We start from the raw sequence: 16,186 nt of genomic DNA, 5'->3' as shown, positions 1-16,186 counted from the left end.
AGTGACTTTGGCCTTTAAATAAATCACCTTTCTCTGAGCATCCTTCTCAGTGGAGCTGGGAGAAGAAGAGGAGGCTGGATGGATGGAGGATTAGCTGCTCTGTGCTGCTTTCACTTCTTTTTGGAGTCGCACAAGAAAGGGTTAAGCAGAATTTTGATCTCTGCAATATTTTCATGCTTATACATTCTGTTTCTCATTTCCATGACAAAGATGGTAGGAAGAGCAGAATAAGGTACAGAATTTGCAGAGCAATTTTAAGACTGTAATGAGAACAGAAAATAGTAGGGGGAGAAGAATTGTAATTAGAATATGAAATGGGGAAAAAAAATTAATCTATTTCCATGTCAGTCTTGAGACTAAATTCTGCTGCTCCCTGTAGCTTTCAGTGGACGGGGTTTTTTGTGTGTGTATGTGAAGAGCTTGAACTCCTCTGCAGGCTCTGAAAGATCCAGGTAAATGAGTTTAAGGCCTCATCCCCCCCAAATAATGTAATAACAATAATATTGTGTGCAGCATTGACAGAAAGCCAGCCAGTCTCTTAGATAAATGAATGCTGTCGCTCAAATAGTGGTGGCATTTCAGGAGAATAAAAGGGGATGCTGGGGATGCTTTTGGGGTGGAGGTCTGTGTAAGTACCACATCATCATGTATCACAGAAGCCCCCAAACACCAAATATTGCCAGTCCTGAGGGACATCTGTGTGTCCTGCCCCCCAGGCAAAGCTGGGCCACCCACATGGGGTTGTGCAGCACCTGGTCCAGCTGAGCTCTGAGTATGTCCACGGATGGAGGTCCCACAATGATATTTGATCACCTACATGCTAAAAAATGAGCTTATATCTGCCCACAGAGTTCCCAGAGGTCTGGGTTTTTTACTCATCTCTCATTTGCCCAGTTGCTGTTGTGCGTCCCTCTAAGCCACAGCGTCCTGCAGCAAGAGGTTTTGGGTCCAGTATGAAGAACTTCTCTGGAAGGGTTTAATTTCACTTGCTAATAATCTCAGCGTCTGTCTCCTTGATTTTAGGCTGTTAGAACCCTGCTCTCATTTCAGTTTTTCACATATGTCTTCGTTGAGTCGATCCAACACCCTTCTATCCCTTCATCCCCACTTTTTCCTCATCCACGTGTGCCATTCCACACCTTGGATCCTTTTTTACTCTCCTTCTAAGAGTACAGATGGTAAAATAATACTCGGTCTTTCCCTCTTTGCTCTTTTCCTGATTGCTTCTAAAACATGAATGGCATCTTTTTGCTGAGGAATGGAAAAAAACTGGAAGTGAACTCTCTAGAAAAGTTTCTCTTCTGGACTGCAACATCAATTTTAAGGCTCATTGTCATGTCTGTCGTTGGGATTGCTTTTCTTCAGTGCATTACTTTGCATTTATTGACATTAAATTTAATCTTCCATTTCCTCAGTGCCACTTAGTGCAGTGAGACTCCTAATGCAAAGCTATTCAAAGTCGCTTTTAGTTTTGGCTGGCCTGAATAATTTCTGTCTCATTAATAAACTGAGCCCTTCCAGATCAGTTATATGATGAGCTGGAGAGATTTTAGTGCAGATGGATCATGGACCATGATCTTCTGGTTGCTAAAACCTACTGAGTGTCTTGTTGTGAGTAAAAGAACCTTCTCCTGGGCCCCATGATGTGTTGGATTTTGGGGTTTAGAGCTGCTTTTTGAGGAACCTTGTGAGAAGTTCAACCAGAGAGATCAGTTCATCTTTCCTAGGGGCTTGCTGACCCTTCAGCAAGCTCTAAGTGGGCTGTGAGGCACAAGGTCCCTCGTCTTGGCTCCCTCTGGGCCTCCTTGGGATGTGTTGGAGTGTGATGGGTTCACACTGAGGGAGTTGGACATGCTGGTGTGGAACCTTCCCCTTCCCACTCCTGTTTGTTTGGGCACAGAGACAGAAGGTCAGACATTTAAAATCACTCATTTAGGTTGGGAAAGAACTCTGGGATTGTTGGGCCCAACCATTGACCCAGCACTGCCACCTCTAACCCATGTCCCCAAGTGTCACATCTACATGTGCACCATGCCCTGGGCAGCTGTGCCAGAGCTGGACAAACCTTTCAGTGAAGAAACTTTGCCTAATCTCCAGTCTGCACCTGATGTGTCCCAGCCTGAGGCCGTTCCCTCTCCTCCTGTCCCTGTTCCCTGGAGCACAGCCCAACCCCCCCGGCTGTCCCCTCCTGTCAGGAGCTGTGCAGAGCCACAAGGTCCCCCCTGAGCCTCCTTTTGTCCAGGCTGAGCCCCTTTCCAGCTTCCTCAGCCTCTCCTGGTGCTCCAGCCCCTTCCCCAGCTCTGTTCCCTTCCCTGGACATGCTCCAGCCCCTCCAGGTCTATGTTGTCATGATGGTCCCAAAGTTTCCTCATGCTGTTTTAGAGCAGGTGGGTCATGGGAGTTCCTTAGGATTTCTTTGGTTGGCTTTATGTTTTCCTCCTGGCCATCCCAGTGTGAGAGCTTCTCAGATGGGTCTTTGCAAGGGAGATGCTCCAGTTTAGGAATTTCTCAATACTCATTCCATCAGTGCCCATCAGGCTGGTGCAGGTCATTCCTTTCTTTCCCACCTGGCTGTAGTTTCTTGACAGCCACTACCATACCTTGGTCCCACCAGCTCTGCAGGTTTCCTTCTCTTGGTGTATTTGAGAAAAAAACTCCTACCAGGTTTTTATCCTGCTTGTAAACTGTTCTTAAAACAAACAAACCACTTTTTACTGTAAGGCTTTAAGCCTCAGTATTTCAACTGTATCAAGAATTTCCCCTGGGATAATGTGTGAGAATGTTCACCATTTGTAGGAAACTCAGCCCCTCAAAGCCCCGGTGGCTGCTGTGGATGCAGGGTTTGTGTTGTGCCTCTGACACCTGCTGTGGGGTCGTGCTCCCTGTTAATGCCATTTGTCCCCAAACAAGCCACAGTGCACAGCCAGGCTGGCAGGGATGGACAGCCCAGCTTCCCCTGCAGGGCAGTCCTGGGGGGAGAGTAAATCTCCTGCTGAACTCCTGACCCTCCCTGACAAGATCAACCCAGGGGCTACCCAAGCATTTCAGCACACAAATAAATAATGCTAAGCAGATCACTCCGGGCCAGAGGTTGTGTAAAGACCTTAATGGGGGAACTGCAGTTAAAGAGATTAAGCTAACCTCAGTTGTGTATTCCCTGAAGAGGTGGGATGCTAAATTACTCCTGCAGGAATTTGCAGTGGCAGCTCAGCCACGGAGCAGGGGTAGGGCTGAGGTGAGGATTTCACATCCCAGAGATGTGTACAGAGAGCATCCTTGTTGTAGTTGAGATGGTCACAACACAAAGCAACACTCCATTTTCAGGAGGCTTCAAACCTGGTTTTATTTTAGATGCATGCTTTTTATACATTCTTACAAAACAAAGCTGACGCTTTACTTATTGGGCACAAGGGACAAAGTGCTCATTGGAATAGGCAGTTGCAGGTTTCTCTTATTTATCCTTCTTTCTTTCTTGGTGTCTATGTCAACAACCTTGGTAAAAAATTCTTTCAGGGGTAAACATGGATCCTCTTATCAAACTTCTCTCTGGCTCACAGAAGTGGCTGTAAAACCTCTTCCACAGATCCTTACCAGGACCAGCATCCTTGGCTGTGGATCCCTCAGAGGGCTGGGCCTGGTGTGCAGGAACAGCATCGTGGGGAGGCAGGGCTTGGAAGCACCATGGCCAAAGTGCACTTACAGCACAATGTGCCACTCATAATACTGATAAAAATGAATTGTGGATAAAACCATTCCTGTAACACTTTCTAAAGAAGAGTTATATTTCCCCATGGTAGGAATGATGCCATTGGAAGCAGCTGAATAAAGCCCAGCAAAACACAGGCTCAGATTTTTTTTGTTTGTTTTTGAGGAGCATTAAATACAAATTAATTGGGTAACACAAGTTTTCTTGGGTCCTAACTTTTACTCAATAAAAACCTAAAGGAATTCTTTGCATGGCATTTCTTTGGGTCTGATGCCTCAGGTTTTAGCTTTTATATTTTCCAGATTCTGTGCTGCTTTAGTGTGCAATTCTGGGCTTCGTATTATGGGATGATGAGCTCTCTGCACAGAGCAGGGAGACAAAACAATTCCTGCTCCAGCTGGGGACCAAGGACAAATGATCCAAATCTCAGCCCCAAGAGCACAAACAATGTGGGTTGAAGAGAGAAAAACAAGCAGGATGGGACTGCAGGGGCTGCAGCTGTAATTGGACAATTAACTCCAATGTGCAAATGGATCAGAACTGATCACAGTGACAGACCCCGTGAGCAGTCGTGCATTTTGGGATCATTTGGGTTCATCTTGGGCCAGCCCTGGCTGGGTTCTTGTGCTGCCCAAGGTGGATCCATTGAGGAGATCCTTTTAATAAATCCCTGCTTTATTCTTTAGCTCTTTCCAGTCTCTGCTCTAGGGCAGCCTGCACAAGGTCACTCTGTCTTGGTGCTGGTGGTAGCTGAGCTGTAGCTTGCTGGGAAACAAACCCAGATGCATTCCAAGAACCTGCAGTGAAATGTGGCATCCCCAGGGCACCCAGTTTGGAAATGAGGTTGTCATGAGAGGGAACCCACTGCCCATCTCCTGTGTCCTGGTACCTGGAGGCAAACCAGAGGCAAATGTTTATAGCTCTGAGCAGTAGGAACCACTGGAGGCATCCAATTTGTTCTTAACTGGTGATTTAGTAGCTCTTTGATGGTGATGGCTCTTAATTACTGCTGGATTTGTGTTAACAGGCCACCTTTTCAAGCTCTAGAACCTCAGCTGACTTGCAGTTAAGGTGCTCTGGTCTAGTATAGCAAAAAATGAGTGCCAAAATTCAGGTAAGACTCCTCCAAGGAAAAAACCCAAACCAAAAAAAAAAAAAAAAAACCAACAAAAACAAAAAAAAAACCCACACCTAACCCATCACACATAAAATAAAACTAAATAAAAAGTTTGGAAGGCTTTTGAGATCTTGCAGGTATCACAGAAGGTATTACTGGTATGAATTTTGCCCACATATTCTGGTCTAGTGGAAGGTGGCCCTGCCCATGTCAGGGGAGTTGAACTGGATGATCTTTAAGGTCCCTTCCAACACAAACCAATCTCTGATTCCAGTTTTTCATCCAGAGCTGAAGTTTCCATCTCAGTTCGTGGCTCCCACAAAATTAAAAGGATGTGATGAGATTCATAATAAAAATGTACAAGCTGGCAGTGCCATCCAGGAAAAAGTAACACCTTCTTGGAATCTTGGCAGGAGGTTGTGTTTCTTTCCACTGGGCCCTTCCCAGTTAGCAAACATTTGTTCTCCCTGTGTGCACAGAGCTGGAGATCCCACAGCTGCTGCACTTTGGGGTCTGTCCCAGCCTGCTGCCTGCCTTTGTTTTCCTTTTTCATATTCATCTGGCTAACACGAGACCTGTGTGACCTCTGGGCACATTTACAGGTTTGAAAATAATGCCGTGGAGCAAAAATAACAAACCAAAGTGAGTCTAGAAAAGCAATAAAAATTTTAAAAGCGCTTTGTAAAACAACATCTGAATTGAGCTCCATGTATGGGCTGATAGAGCAGTGCCAGCTGCAGTTCCCCTGGAAGAGCTACAGTAAAAGAATTATATTTTTAATTAAATTCTCCATGAAAAACTGAATTTCAGACAGTGTTTTCTCACACTTTTGTCTTTTGCTTGGACCCAAAATACTCGGTAGGTTGTCCCATGGAGGGGTGCAGTTGTGGCTTGGTTTCCATCACCCTGATGTCCTTGGAGCTCCCTCTCTGAATGGGGCTGGCAGCATCCCTGTCCTTATCCACCAGTGCCAGGCAAAGCCACCTCCTGTGGCATGAGATGGAATCCCTGGGGCTGGAGCTCTTGTCACCTGCAGACCAAGGCAGTTCAGTGGTGCCCATTTGACTTTGTTGACAGATTTGGTGGAATTTGGGGCACTTTCCCTTCTCCCTCACCCTTTCCCTTTGACTTCCCCCTTTTCCTTCCCCTTCCCTTTTTATTTCCCTTCTTGCTTTCCCCTTCCCTCTCTGGCTTCGTGCTCATAACATGCAGGAAAGAATCAGCCACAGCCACTGATTTGTTTAATAGGCTGCTCCTATTAACCAAAGAATAATAAAATTAACTAATTGCAACCAAGCAAAAGTGATAAAGTGATTAAGACAGCTGTACAAGAGGATGTCCTTTTGAATTAGGACTTGAAAATGATCCCTGCCACATCATTCAGTGCAGGCTGGCTTTTGGGGTAAGGAGGGTGATGAATGGCTGTATCCAGGTCTGGAACAGGAGCTACAGTGAAGGAAAAAAGGGAGGAGACATTTATAACCAAGGGGAAATATTAAAACTTCTGTTTCTATCATAAATCTACCCGGTGTGATGGGGCTGATTGTTTTGAAGTGCATTCTGTAGCAAAACAATAATGAGAAGAGGGAGAGAACATTACTTATCTGCTCTACCTGGCTGCTGCATAACTGGCAAACATCTAATTGAAAAAATATCCTGATGGGAGAATTTCTAATAAATTTGTTTGCACCTTCATAGCCTGGAGGAGAGGGAAGAAAATCCAATCAGCAGTGGGGAAATTCCAAAGTTTCCATTGCATTTTGAGTCTTGATTTTCAGGCTCGCTGCTCAGCCTGGAAATCAGAGAAACAGTAATTTTGAAGGCAGGATTCATTACAGTTGTTATGAAGGCATCAAGGGCAGAAGGAATTGTGGAATGGAGGTAGGGGAACAGTAGAAATCCATAAAAAAATACATTCTGACAAACAGAAGGATGTGAAGACAGGGGTGGGTTTGCTCTGGGTCTCTTCTACTGAAGGATACTTTTGGTTTGCTGAATGTAACTTTCAAGGTAATCTTTTTCCCCTGGAGAAAAAGGTGGTGGCCAGGTGTCTTCTCATGGGAGACAAGGGATGGAATGAGAGGAATCAGCCTCACGTGCACCAGGGCAGGTTTACATTGGATATCAGGGAACATTTCTTCACTGGAAAGTGGCGAGGTGCTGGAACAGGTAACCCAAGGCAGTGGTGAAGTCACCATCCCTGGAGGGATCTATGAGAGGTGATGTGGCACGTGGGGACATCATTGAATGGTGGCCCTGGCAGTGCTGGGAGAATGTTGGACTCAGTGATCCCAGAGGGCTTCTCCAGCCTTGGAGATTCCGTGATTCTCCACCAACCTCTGGCACCTCTGCTGCCAGCCCAGGTGTGTCTGCTGGGGTTGGTGGGGCTGTCAGAGGGTATTTGGGTGGGGTCAGAGGGTATTTAGGCAGGGTCAGAGGGTATTTAGGCTGTAGAGCTGGTTGGATCTGGGTTCCTGGAAGCTCCAGCTGGAGCTGTGCTGCCAGGAGCTGGCTGTGCCAGTGACCACCTGCCAGGTGGAGGGAAATCCAGGTTAGAGTGGATGGTGTCCAGCTGCCTTCTGTGGAATTGTTTGTCTCACTGCATCCCACAGCTCCTGCCCCACGGGTGGATCTCACAGAATCCAGCAGCTGCACAGGAATCCTCTCCCACCTGCTGCAACTGCTGCTGGTATTGCTTAATGAATGCCACAATACCTGCTCCAGTTTTACAGCTTTTAATTGGTTTGCTGTGCCAGAGGACAGTTTGGCAATTAGAGGGTGTCTGAGGCCAAGCAGAGCCCTGTTAGCCCCACTTGGCTTTACTAACTCTGCTGACTTTAATAGCTAATCCTGTAGCACTCTGAGAAATGGAAGCATAATTAATTGTCTAGGCTGAAAATCTTCACCTGGTTTTATTTAGATTTTGCTTTTATTGCTCTTAATATGGCCAATTTCTGTTAAGGCATAACTGGAATCAGCTCCATATCAGAGAGTGAGAGAACAGGTGAGAGGTAAATGATCTCCAATTCATCATCCTGCTGGTAAGGGCAGGAGGGTTGGCTCTTCCCCTTGTTAAGTGCAAGGTGTCACTCACAGCTGGTACCTCCAGCCTCGTCTCGGGAGTGTTTTATGGCCCAGCCCATTTTTATTGCCATAATTAATTAGTGAACTCAGCCTTGAGGCCTGCCCCAGCTGTACTTGGAGCTGCAGCCAGTCCTGCAGGGCTTTTTTCCTTCCTTTGGAACCTGACCGAGTGAAAAGCTCCCGCTGCAGCTAATTAGTGAGAGGAGTTGTAGTTCTCCATGGGGGTTTTGTGGCCTGATAAGTGGATTAGCAGCTGGGAGCTGGGTGTGTGCTGGAGCTGTGGGACACAGGAGGATGGGCTGGGCTCGGGCTGTCCAGCCATGACGTGGAGCAGAGTCCTGGCAGGGCAGGCAGGAGAAGAGGGGATGGATGTGCCAGGCTGTGCACAGAGACCCCTCCTGAATGCTCCATGTCGTGGTTGAGACAGAGACAATCCAAAGCAACACTCCATTTTCAGAAGACTCCAAACCTGGTTTTATTTTAGCATGCATGCTTTTTATACATTCTTACAAAACTCCTAAGTTTACACTTTACTCATTGGTCAGGAAAGACAAACAAAGTGCTCATTGGAACAGGCAGTTGCAGGTTTCTCTCATTTATCCTTCTTTCTTTCTTGGTCTCTATGTCAACGACCTTGGTAGGAAATTCTTTCAGGATCCTCTTATCAAACTTCTCTCTGGCTCACAGAAGTCACTGTGAAACCTCTTCCACATCTCCAGAGTGATTCTGCATTGCTGCAGGAGCTTTGCTTTGGTGCTGAGGTCTGAAAGAGGATTGAATGGGAGCTGCCCAAGTCTGGACATTTCCATTGATGGAAGTTGGCTTTTTATATCAGATTGATGGTCTAGCAGGAATTTTAGCAACAGCTTCTTTGGGTGATCTTTGCTGCATCTGTGGGTTCACACATTTGAATTATTTCTTTGAACTGAGTGATTCATTCCTTATTTTACTGAAAAAATCCCATATCCATGCCATGCCAGCATATCCCATTGCAATAACTGGGATGATGGTGTGCTCATACCTTCTCAAAGTGTTCAAACAGCAGCTCAGGGTTTTCCTCTGGGAATTCTGGCTCTTGATTTGAAGAGCCAGGAAGGTATTTGGGATGCACAGCAGCATGGTGTGCAGATGGCATTTATTAACTCTTTCTTTTGCCTTTCTAGTTTGATGGGGAGAACATGTACATGGGGATGAACGACAACGCCCAGGAGTTTCTATCGGCCAATCAGGTAAGTGTTCTTTTGCTGGGGTCAGATTTTTAGGGGACTAAAGCACAAATTCTAGGACCTCTGTGAATCTGCCCTCCTGGGACATCAGGAGTGTCCATGGAGGAGGTCAGAGCCCAGCTGCTGCCGAGGAGCAGCAGGTGCAGCCCTTGGTGCAGGGGCTGGGATGCATTTCCATCCTGGTGCTGCTGCCTGCCACTGGAGCCTGGCTCTGCTGAAAAGCTTTGCTGAAGAGCTTTGCCTCAGCATCCCTCACTCCAAACGAAGGTGCATTTGGTGTTTCTGGACAGAGTGAAGTTTCCAAGTATTGTGTGCAGTTCAGGTGTCTCCTTCCCTCATGTGGAGTATTTCCTGCAGCTAAATAGATTAACAGGGGAGAAAAAGAAATCAAAGAGTTCCTGTTTTGGAGCTAGAAACCCACATGTGGGGGACCAGAATAGAAGTGTTCATGTCTTGCAGGTGCCTGCGCCTTTTCTGGGCTTGGATGCACATGGAGAAAACATGGAGTGGGGTGCTAAACCTGTGTGTGGGTTGGAACATGATCTTTAAGGTGATCTTCCAACCCAGTTCTGTGATTCTGTAAAGTTAAGCCCATATTTACATCCTGCTGGGACAGGAGGACTTCAGCACATGCTTTTCTGTCCCCCTGACCTGGAGATGAGAGCTGGTCCCCTGTGCACCCCTCAGGGGTGGCCTGGCAGGGTTAGAGGTGCTGCACCCTCAGCACAAAGCACCTTATCACATGCAGCCTCAGAGGGAAGGGGGCAGTTCCTTGCTGACACGTCCCAGCACCCATTTTTGGTTGTGTTGGGCTCTTTTGTTGACCACAGACCCAGCCCCACAGAGTGTCCCTGGGGTTTGGGACATCACTGTGGATTACATGCAGGGTGCTCCAATGGCAGCAGGGGTTAAACTCTGTCCATATTACATGGGAATGGGATGAAATCCTATGGTTTGCCTCCTTGGAGCACAGCCGTGCATTGGCTCATGGCTCAGGAGAGCTGGCACTGGCAGCTGGCACTGGAAGCTGTCCCCACCGTGGCGTGGGGAGAGGCTGTTCCTGCGTGAGGAGGAATTCCAGGGTGGGGAAGGAACAGCAAACTTTGTGCTGCTGAGTGATTCAGCAGAAACAAATATGTGTTCAACCAACAACAGCGTGGGGCTGATCATTAGAGCCAGGAATTGCCAGGGGGTGAGTAAATATGGGAAAGAATGGGGTGATCCTGAGTGCCCCATCCAGGGGTCAGCCCTGTCCCCCAGCTGTGCAGAGCCACATGTTGTGGATGATCACAAGGCAGTTGTTGCAGATCCTTTGCATTTAAAACCTCCCAAGGGACAAGGATTTCAGTGGGAAGGGCTGGCAGTGCTGGCACAGGGACCAGCCCCAGTCCCTGGCCACGATGTGCCTGCAGGACCAGTTTGGATTTGGGCAGAGCCATGGCCAGCATGAACCATTGGTATTTCCTGCTTAGCACCTATCTCATCCCATTTCCCTCAAGGGTGGCCATGAGAGGGAGGTCAGCAGGGCTGCTGTGGGGCTGGGAATGCTTTGCTGCACCTCAAGGAGGAGGGTTGGCTCCCAGAGGAAGGCAGGGATTACCAGGTGGTGGAGGAGTCATGTCCTGAGTTTGATCCTGGAGAAGGATCAACCAAACCAGCTTAGATCCCTGTAACTTGGGCAACAGGAGTTCACTCTTCATTTGCTCTGTTTACTTGCTATTTCCCATTTTGGAGTAGCAGTTAAGGGTGGAGAGGGAGGAAAGTTCTTTCCCTTGGCAGAGGAGGGCAGGAACCCCCCACTGCAGGGATGGCTTCGTGCACAGGCGTGTGCTGCTCTTTCTCCACCAGCAAAAGCACTACAGAGAGTAACATGGAAAATAAATGGGGACCTTTGCCTTGTTTGGCACCCCCAGTTCCCTCCCTGGGCTGGTGTGGGACAGTCAGAGGGGATCTGGGAGTACAAGGGGGCACCTGGGCTCTGTGGGAGGCTGCAGTGACCCCCATAACCTCCTCTGGGGTGGCAGGAGTGCAGCTGGGAGGGAAGGTGAGGATCCCAGTTCATGCCCAGCATGAGCTTTGGCCGAGGAGGATGAGGAGCAGCTTCCTCCTCACCCTCCTTAGTGCACCATCTCCCTTTATTTGCCTGCACATCAGCACTTGTTTACTGGTTTTACAGCCCCAGCCATGACTTCAGCACTAATGACACAACTCTGTTATTTAAATGGGGGTTCCAGATGGTTTTTATTGTTTGCTAAACCTGTTGTAACCCGAAGGAGTACATTAAACAGCAGGAGGGGGGTTTCACAATCTCACCTCAGAGGCTGCTGAACCACCAGATTCCTTTAGAGCCCGTGAGGGACATCCAACAGCCCTCGGGTTCCTTCAAGACAAAGGCAAATTGTACACATTCAGGGCTGGAAAATCACACTGCAGCAGATGAGCCTGGTGGGTTGGGGTTTTTGATCCTGCAGCTCCCTGACAGCAGCTTTGTCTCAGCCCCTTGTCTGGTTTTTGATCCTAAGGAAGTTCTGTTCAGCCCAGGGGATGAGGCTCCAGGGAGAGCTCAGAGCCCCTGCCAGGCCTAAAGGGGCTCCAGGAGAGCTGGAGAGGGACTGGGGACAAGGCATGGAGGGACAGGACACAGGGAATGGCTCCTGCTGCCAGAGAGCAGGGTTAGGTGGGATACTGGAGAGAAATTTTCCCCTGTGAGCCCTGGCACAGGGTGCCCAGAGCAGCCGTGGCTGCCCCTGGATCCCTGGCAGTGCCCAAGGCCAGGCTGGACAGGGCTGGGAGCAGCCTTGGACAGTGGAAGGTGTCCCTGCCCATGGCAGGGGGGTGGAATGGGATGAGGTTTAAGGTCTCTTCCAACCCAAACTTTTCTGGATTTCTGCAGTTTCTCATGGCAAGAGTGTGGTAAAGCCAGGATTAGGGTCCTCCTGCCTCTCCTTCATTATTCCCTGCCTAGCTGCCAGCTTGAGGGGAAGGAGAAACAAAACCTCACAACAAAACCCATGTAAAATCCCCACAAAACACCATCCAAAATACCTTCCATATGGAAGTCAGGAGCCCTCTTCCTTCCCCTGATCCTCCTTGTTGGGATGGCTTCTGTGCCATGGTTACAGCTCTTGTCATCCCAGAGGGGTTGGACTCAGCTGAGGACAAAATGCAGAAATAAAGGAGCCTAAAACATAATGAGAGCACTGACAGCTCACACCAGCACAACCTGCTTGGGGAAAATAATTCCTCTTGTTCCATCAAATAGGAGAGACATTTGACCCCAGAAGTGAGTCAAATGTGAAATGTAATTCAACCTCCAGCAGAGGCCAGGGTATAAATGCAAGCTGACATCTGATAAAACCATTGTGGACATTTGACCCCCGAGATGAGTGAAGTATCTCTTGTCTCTTGTGGAGTCAGCAGAGCATCATTCCTCACCCCTGTTAATTTTCCTTCTTTCTTTCCCACCCTCCTCCTCAAACAAAGGCAAGGAATTAAGTAATGTGAAAAAACCCAAGGAATACACAGATATGAAGTGCTCTGCAAGATCAGTAAAAATGCAACAGTGCTGGTGAAAGAAATAAAAACATCTGCAAAATCAGTGGGCAAATATATTTATTAAGGTCATTGTGATAAGGACAGTAACACCAGGAAAGGGAAAGGCTGAGGAATGAGGTTGGTTTTATTTGGCATCAAGACTTTTGCACTTGCAGGAAGAGTCCATGGGTGCTTTAAAAAGGTGAATTAACTCTGCCTGGGAATCCCCTGTGAGAAGGTATCATCATCCCATCTGCTGGGTGGAGAAATGCAGGAGCTGCCTTGTCAGGGAGCTGGGGGTGATGTGATGAGGTTGTGGGGACTGCCAGGCCCTGGCATGGCTTTGGGGACCACTGTCCCCTGGCCTTTGGGGGCAGGGATGTGACTGTGTGCCTGGTCAGTGCAGGGACATTATGGAAAGCCTTAGGGGGGTGTTTGCTGCATTTCCCCTCCCTCCATGATTATCTCTGGCTGCTAGCAGGACAACAGGCAGCTTGAAGGAGAAAAGAGATGATTATTTATCACTGGACTGTTTGGATCCTGTGCCCTGACAGATCCCAGGAGATTTCAGATTCCAGCTGAGCAACCAGCCCATTTCTGTCCCAACAAGTAAATTCGTGTGACTCCTCATGGAAAGGCTGTTCAACACCTGGGCTGTTCAGCCCAGGGAGACTGTAAAAGCGCCTCTTTGCTTTTGGAAGTGAGGGCACAGACAGGACCCACTGCCATAAAGGATTGAAAATATGAGAGTTCAATTAAAAATAGGAGAGTTAAATTGACCAAGTTTTTGGCACACCATTTCCTCCTCCTGAAGCTGTTCCTGTGTGTTGCTCCTGGTGGCAGGCTCATGCTGCCCATCTCTGTGTCAAAAATGTCAGGTCTTGGCTGCCAGGTTTGCACAGCAGCTCTGAGCAGTCTGGGGGAGTGGAAGTTGTCTCTGCCCATGGCAGGGGCAGGAACTGGATGGTCTTTAAAATCCAATCCAAACCATTCCAGGATTCTACAGCGGAAAAAGCAGGATGCCTGGAGAAGGTGTGGCTGCTCCTGGATCCCTGGAAGTGGCCAAGGCCAGGTGGGATGTGATGCCTCAGGTTTAGCTTTTATATTTTCCAGATTCTGTGCTGCTTTAGTGTGTAATTTTGAGCTTCATATGAGGGGATGGTGAGCTCTCTGCACAGAGCAGGGAGACAAAACAATTCCTGCTCTAGCTGGGGACTAAAAACAAATGATCCAAATCTCAGGCCCGAGAGTATAAACAAGGGCAGAATGAAGAGAGAAAAACAAGCAGGATGGGACTGCATGGGCTAAAGCTGGAACTGGACAATTAACTCCAATACGCAAATGGAGCAGAACTGATCAAAGTGAGAGTATCTGTTACCAGTAATGCATTTTGGGACCATTTTGGTTCATCTTGGGTGCAGCCCTGGCTGGGCTCTTGTGCTGCCCAAGGTGGATCCATTGAGGCCTTTTAGTAAATCCCTGCTTTATTCTTTAGCTGTTTCCAGTCTCTGCTCTAGGTCAGCCTGCACAAAACATCAGATGGGGCTTGGAGCAGCCTGGGACAGTGGAAAGTGTCCCTGCCCATGGCAGGGGTGGGATGGGATGAGCTTTAAGGTCCTTTCCCATCCATCCATTCTGGGATTCTATGTCAGAAAAAGGATTTCACCCAAGCCTGGTGAGACACCTGCTGCAGGTGACATCAAGTGTCCCATCTATGTGTGGAGCAGCACAAGGGGCTTTAATTTGGGCTCTGGGCATTAGGGTTAGACTGGGTAACTCGTGGATGGGCTGCTTACACTTACACTGCCAAGAGAGCAAATCCATGGGCAGGGATGTGTTTCTGGGGGCTATGGATATGTGTAAAACAGAAGGTGGATTTTCCCTGGCTGTGTGTGACTCAGGGAGCCCTGCTGGGCACAGGGGCTTTGCTGACACCCCGAGGGAGATGCAGTTAGGAGAGATGACATTTGTCATGTGCACAGACATCCACAGCATCTGTCTGCAGCCATGCTCCAGTATGAGCCTGAGTGTGGGGTGAGCCACAGCCTCCCCTTCCCACCCACGTGGGATCCATCTGCAGGTGTCCCCCCGTGCCTGCACGTGGATAAATCAACATTTATCTCCTGTATCTATTGCCCTTTATCTCCCTGCCTCCGTATATCCCCACGCTGGGGTCTGTATTAGCCATAATAGATACAGTGAGTCACTGATCTGGTGGGTCAAATGGTCAGGGCTCTTTGATCAGCCGTCAGGATCCATTACCACCAGGGCCTCTGCTGGGGCTGGAATTACAACTTACATTTGACTCATTTCTGGGGTCAAAACGTCCCTCTTATTTGATCGAATGACAGAAATTGTATAATTTGTATATATCCCTGAGCCATATGTGCTCTGAGTGCCACTCTAATGTGTTTTATAAAGGCACAGCTGTCTTGGTGACTTATTTAAAATGGGATTTTGAAGTAGTGTTCTTGCCGTTTAATGTCCTCATTCAGGGTTACACAAGGTTTATCAAATAATAAATAACATTTAGAACGTTGGTTTTAACATAACAATGGCTTTGCTGCTTATAAGGAACTGGGCGGTCCAATAAAGCTGTGTTTGGTAAATAAGTGATAATGCAGAAAGCAAAGACAGGATAATTAGAAATTAATGATGTGTGGGAAGCTATGGATACCTTCCTCATGTTCTGCTAACGCTCCAGACGAGACAGAGCTCCTCTTGGCAGCCTCTGCTATAAAATATGCCTTCAAACCTTGTCATAATACTGGCAGACGTGTTGTTCCCACCAGTCTTGACTGAATCACAGCAAAATGTCAACACTTGATAAAATAAACCTGGGGCTGGGGCAGACCCACGTGAGTGCAGGGTTTCCCCATCCCTGCTGGGGACACGGAGGCAGAACACAGTGGCTGAAGTGGCCGTGGAGCCCTGGGCAGAGCGAGGGTAACTGGGGGCTCCTAATGAACGTGTGGGTCACCCTGCCCTCATTCTTGCTTCTCCCTCCAGAGCAGGAGCTGGGGCCAAGGTGGTTTTCAATCCATCAGTGGTGGGGCTGCTCTCCCACTGACAGTGAAGCAACAACAAGCAATTGCTCAGGTGTGAGATGTCCTTCTGGCAGTTGTCTCTGGCCTGCCAGCTGTGTGAATCTGGACGAGCTTCCAGCACTTTGTTTGTCCCACAAAGTGCAGCAGGTTGCTCATGGTCACCACAGCCACTGCCTCAAACCTGGGATTGCTCGGGAAGAAAGGCAGGAAGAGCCAGGAGATCACTTGGCTGAGCAATTCCTTAGCGTGGCCTTCTCTTGAGTCATATAAAAAGGTCTGCACAGAAAATTAGAGCCTATGGTGAGGTTATTCTTTGTGCAATTTCCACTTAAGTCCCTTAATGGACTTTGGTGTTTCTAATTAATCTTTGCACATGAAGAAACTTGGTTTAACTTTCATAGAATCACAGAATGGATTGGGAGGGAAGGCACCCTTAAAAGTCATCTAATTCAAGCCCTCTGCCAGGAGCAGG

The 16,186-nt window shown here is 48.1% G+C and overlaps 1 protein-coding gene across 2 annotated transcripts in view; it reads left to right on the top strand.

Annotated features, from left to right (window-relative positions):
- TOX2 (TOX high mobility group box family member 2) overlaps nucleotides 1–16,186 on the top strand; it is a 153,459-nt gene that overhangs the window by 52,016 nt on the left and 85,257 nt on the right. Inside the window, exons 1-2 of one of the 2 annotated variants that reach the window (XM_064391085.1) lie at nucleotides 8,647–8,668; nucleotides 9,071–9,136. In XM_064391085.1, the coding sequence (XP_064247155.1) occupies nucleotides 9,086–9,136 (51 nt within the window). In that variant the 5' untranslated portion in view covers nucleotides 8,647–8,668; nucleotides 9,071–9,085. Of the gene's footprint in view, nucleotides 1–8,646; nucleotides 8,669–9,070; nucleotides 9,137–16,186 lie in introns of those variants that run through there. The other variant, XM_064391083.1, reaches the window with a different exon arrangement.

The sequence above is a fragment of the Passer domesticus genome, chromosome 16, assembly GCF_036417665.1.
Source record: "Passer domesticus isolate bPasDom1 chromosome 16, bPasDom1.hap1, whole genome shotgun sequence".
Taxonomy (NCBI): domain Eukaryota; kingdom Metazoa; phylum Chordata; class Aves; order Passeriformes; family Passeridae; genus Passer; species Passer domesticus.
The sequence above is the reverse complement of the archived record's forward strand: the minus strand, read 5'-3'. Positions and strand labels throughout refer to the sequence as shown.